The sequence below is a fragment of the Propithecus coquereli genome, unplaced genomic scaffold (genome assembly GCF_000956105.1).
Source record: "Propithecus coquereli isolate 6110/MARCELLA unplaced genomic scaffold, Pcoq_1.0 Scaffold20174, whole genome shotgun sequence".
In the NCBI taxonomy this organism is placed as follows: Eukaryota; Metazoa; Chordata; class Mammalia; order Primates; family Indriidae; genus Propithecus; species Propithecus coquereli.
Window position 1 is genome coordinate 1 of NW_012145162.1, and position 2,136 is coordinate 2,136.

The following is a 2,136-nucleotide window of genomic DNA, read 5'->3' on the forward strand; positions in this document are numbered from 1 at the left end:
CAGACCAGGAGCCCCTAAAGGGCAGGCCCAGATGTGACTCACTCTAGGTCCCAGCGCAGCCTAGGGATTTGCTGAGGGAAAATGGTCCCACATCCCCCTGCTCCCCCCATAGCTCCTCCCCAACGATCCAGGTGCTGGACTCACATCCAAAGTAACAGGAGAGGAAGAAGATGAGGATGAAGATGAGGAGGAAGGTCACATCTGTCTCCAGGATCCCTGTGGATTTGGTAGGAGGAGGAAGGGTCACTCAGGTGGGTGTCCCCTCAGTAGGCACCCAGCTCTGGTATCCCACAGAGATCCAGGCTTCTGGGCCCTCACGTGCTCACCAAACTCATCGGCTGAGAAGTGTCGTGTCCAAAAGGACTTGCCGTTGGTGAGGACCATCTCGTACTCCAGCTGCAGTCCATCTCCCTGTGGGGGGTGTGGAGGCCTAAGCGGGGCCTGGGCAGGTGGGGGGCTGGCAGGCAGGCTAAGAGGAGAAGGCCCGGCTGGCTTACCCCGCACTTGCTGAGGGCAATGTACCACCACCTTTCCCGCACTGAGCGGAAGCTGCGGCCACTGGAGCAGCTCAGGTAGTGGGTTCCCTCCTCTGACACCACCTGGGGACAAGCAAGAAGGCTGCAGTCTGTCCTCTGTGCCCCCAAGCCCTCAACCTTCCGCACCTGCCCACACCCAGGCTGGGCCCGAACCTGGCAGCCTGACCAGGCGTACTGGGTGGTGAGGTTGATGACCTGGTTGTTCTCCGGCCTGATCACCGACTCCTTGGCCAGGCAGTCCTGGGGAAGGCAGGGACAAGGTCACTACTTCTTGGCCAGCCCCAACCTTCTCCCCCCTCCCCCCACACCCTCTTTCCAGCCCTCACCTTGTCCCCTGCCTTATACACAGCTGGCCACTGGGAAGGGTCGTCGAAATAGAGGAGGATGTTCTGACAGCACTTGGCCTGCAGATCCAGAGGTTTTGGGGGTTTGGAGGAGCGCCAGGAGCCGGGGTAGCCTGTGCCTTTGGAGGCCAAGGGAGTATCCGGCCTCGGCATGGCAGGTGTTGGGGGAGACTCACCTCAGGGTAACGGAAACGGAAATCCAGTCGGCCGTAATCCGAGAGGAAACAAAATCTTGTCAGGAACACCCAGTCCTGGAGAAGGGGCCCAGTCAGACCCTCTGCTGGGTTCTTCGAGAACTCTCCTCAACTCCACAGATCCCCAACTTTTCTTCCCTACTCTCGGGTACCCGGTTTCCCAAGTACCATCAGGAGACCAAGTCACCTCCAGAATTCTTCCCTGATCCCTTCACTGTGGGTCGAGGATTCCTGCCACCCTGATTTTCTCCCTCAGTTGTCCCCCAAGTTTGCTCCCCTCCTCTCCAACGCTCCTCCCATTTCCCGGGCCCCTGAGCAAGACCTTGGAGGGCCAGATGCCCATCCCGGCCACCTTGTGGCCCACACCATCCCACCCCATTCCCCCAATATCCCCCCCACACACACCCCGCCCCCACAGTGCTCCCAGAGACCGTCCCCGTGCTAGGGAATCTTCCAAACGGCCCCCTCCTGGTGCTGAGCGGGAGTGTGGTGAACTCGGGCCTCTCTGCAGAGTGAAAAGTGCTGTCCGTTCAGCACCACCTCCGCGGCACCCCCCCCAACTCTGACTCTCCCAACCCATTCCCCCCCTGCCCAGCTGTGACCTCAACGTCCCTCCTACAAACCCCAAGTCTGGCCTTGACCCACGGCCCCTCCTCAGCCTAGACCCTGGCCCAGCCCCCCATCGCCCCGGACCCCATCCCCCCGCGGCTCCCTGGGTCCGCCGGGAGGGGCGGCAGGGGGCGGGGCGGCACCGTCTCCCTCCCCTCCCCGGCGTCCCCCCTGGGCCGGCGGGCAGCTGGGGAGGGCTCGGCGTGCTCACCTCCTTGGAGCTGAGGTTGCCCCGCACGTACTTGGCCCGGGCGCGGGGGGGCAGTGGCAGCAGCAGGAGCAGCAGCGGCGGGAGCAGGCGGCGCAACGCGGGCGCGCGCGGGGGCTCCATTCCGCCCGCCTCGGCCCGGGCTCCGCTCCGGCTCCCGCTCCGGCCCCGCGACGGAGGCGAGAGCGCGCGGGCCGGCCAGTGCGCGCCCCCGATTAAAGGGGCCGCCGGGCGCCGCGCTCCCC

At 64.5% G+C, this 2,136-nt stretch overlaps 1 protein-coding gene across 1 annotated transcript; it reads right to left on the reverse strand.

Annotated features, from left to right (window-relative positions):
- Nucleotides 1–144: 144 nt before the first annotated feature.
- On the reverse strand, nucleotides 145–2,057 carry LOC105809933 (transmembrane protein 145-like; the record flags this gene model as incomplete). Its single annotated transcript, XM_012643843.1, has 7 exons — nucleotides 1,895–2,057; nucleotides 1,057–1,131; nucleotides 863–940; nucleotides 690–776; nucleotides 540–599; nucleotides 327–411; nucleotides 145–216 (listed from the first exon to the last, which is right to left on the reverse strand). Coding segments are annotated over exons 1-7 (577 nt in total), but the record flags the coding sequence as incomplete, so codon positions are not given.
- Between the last annotated feature and the right edge of the window lie 79 nt (nucleotides 2,058–2,136).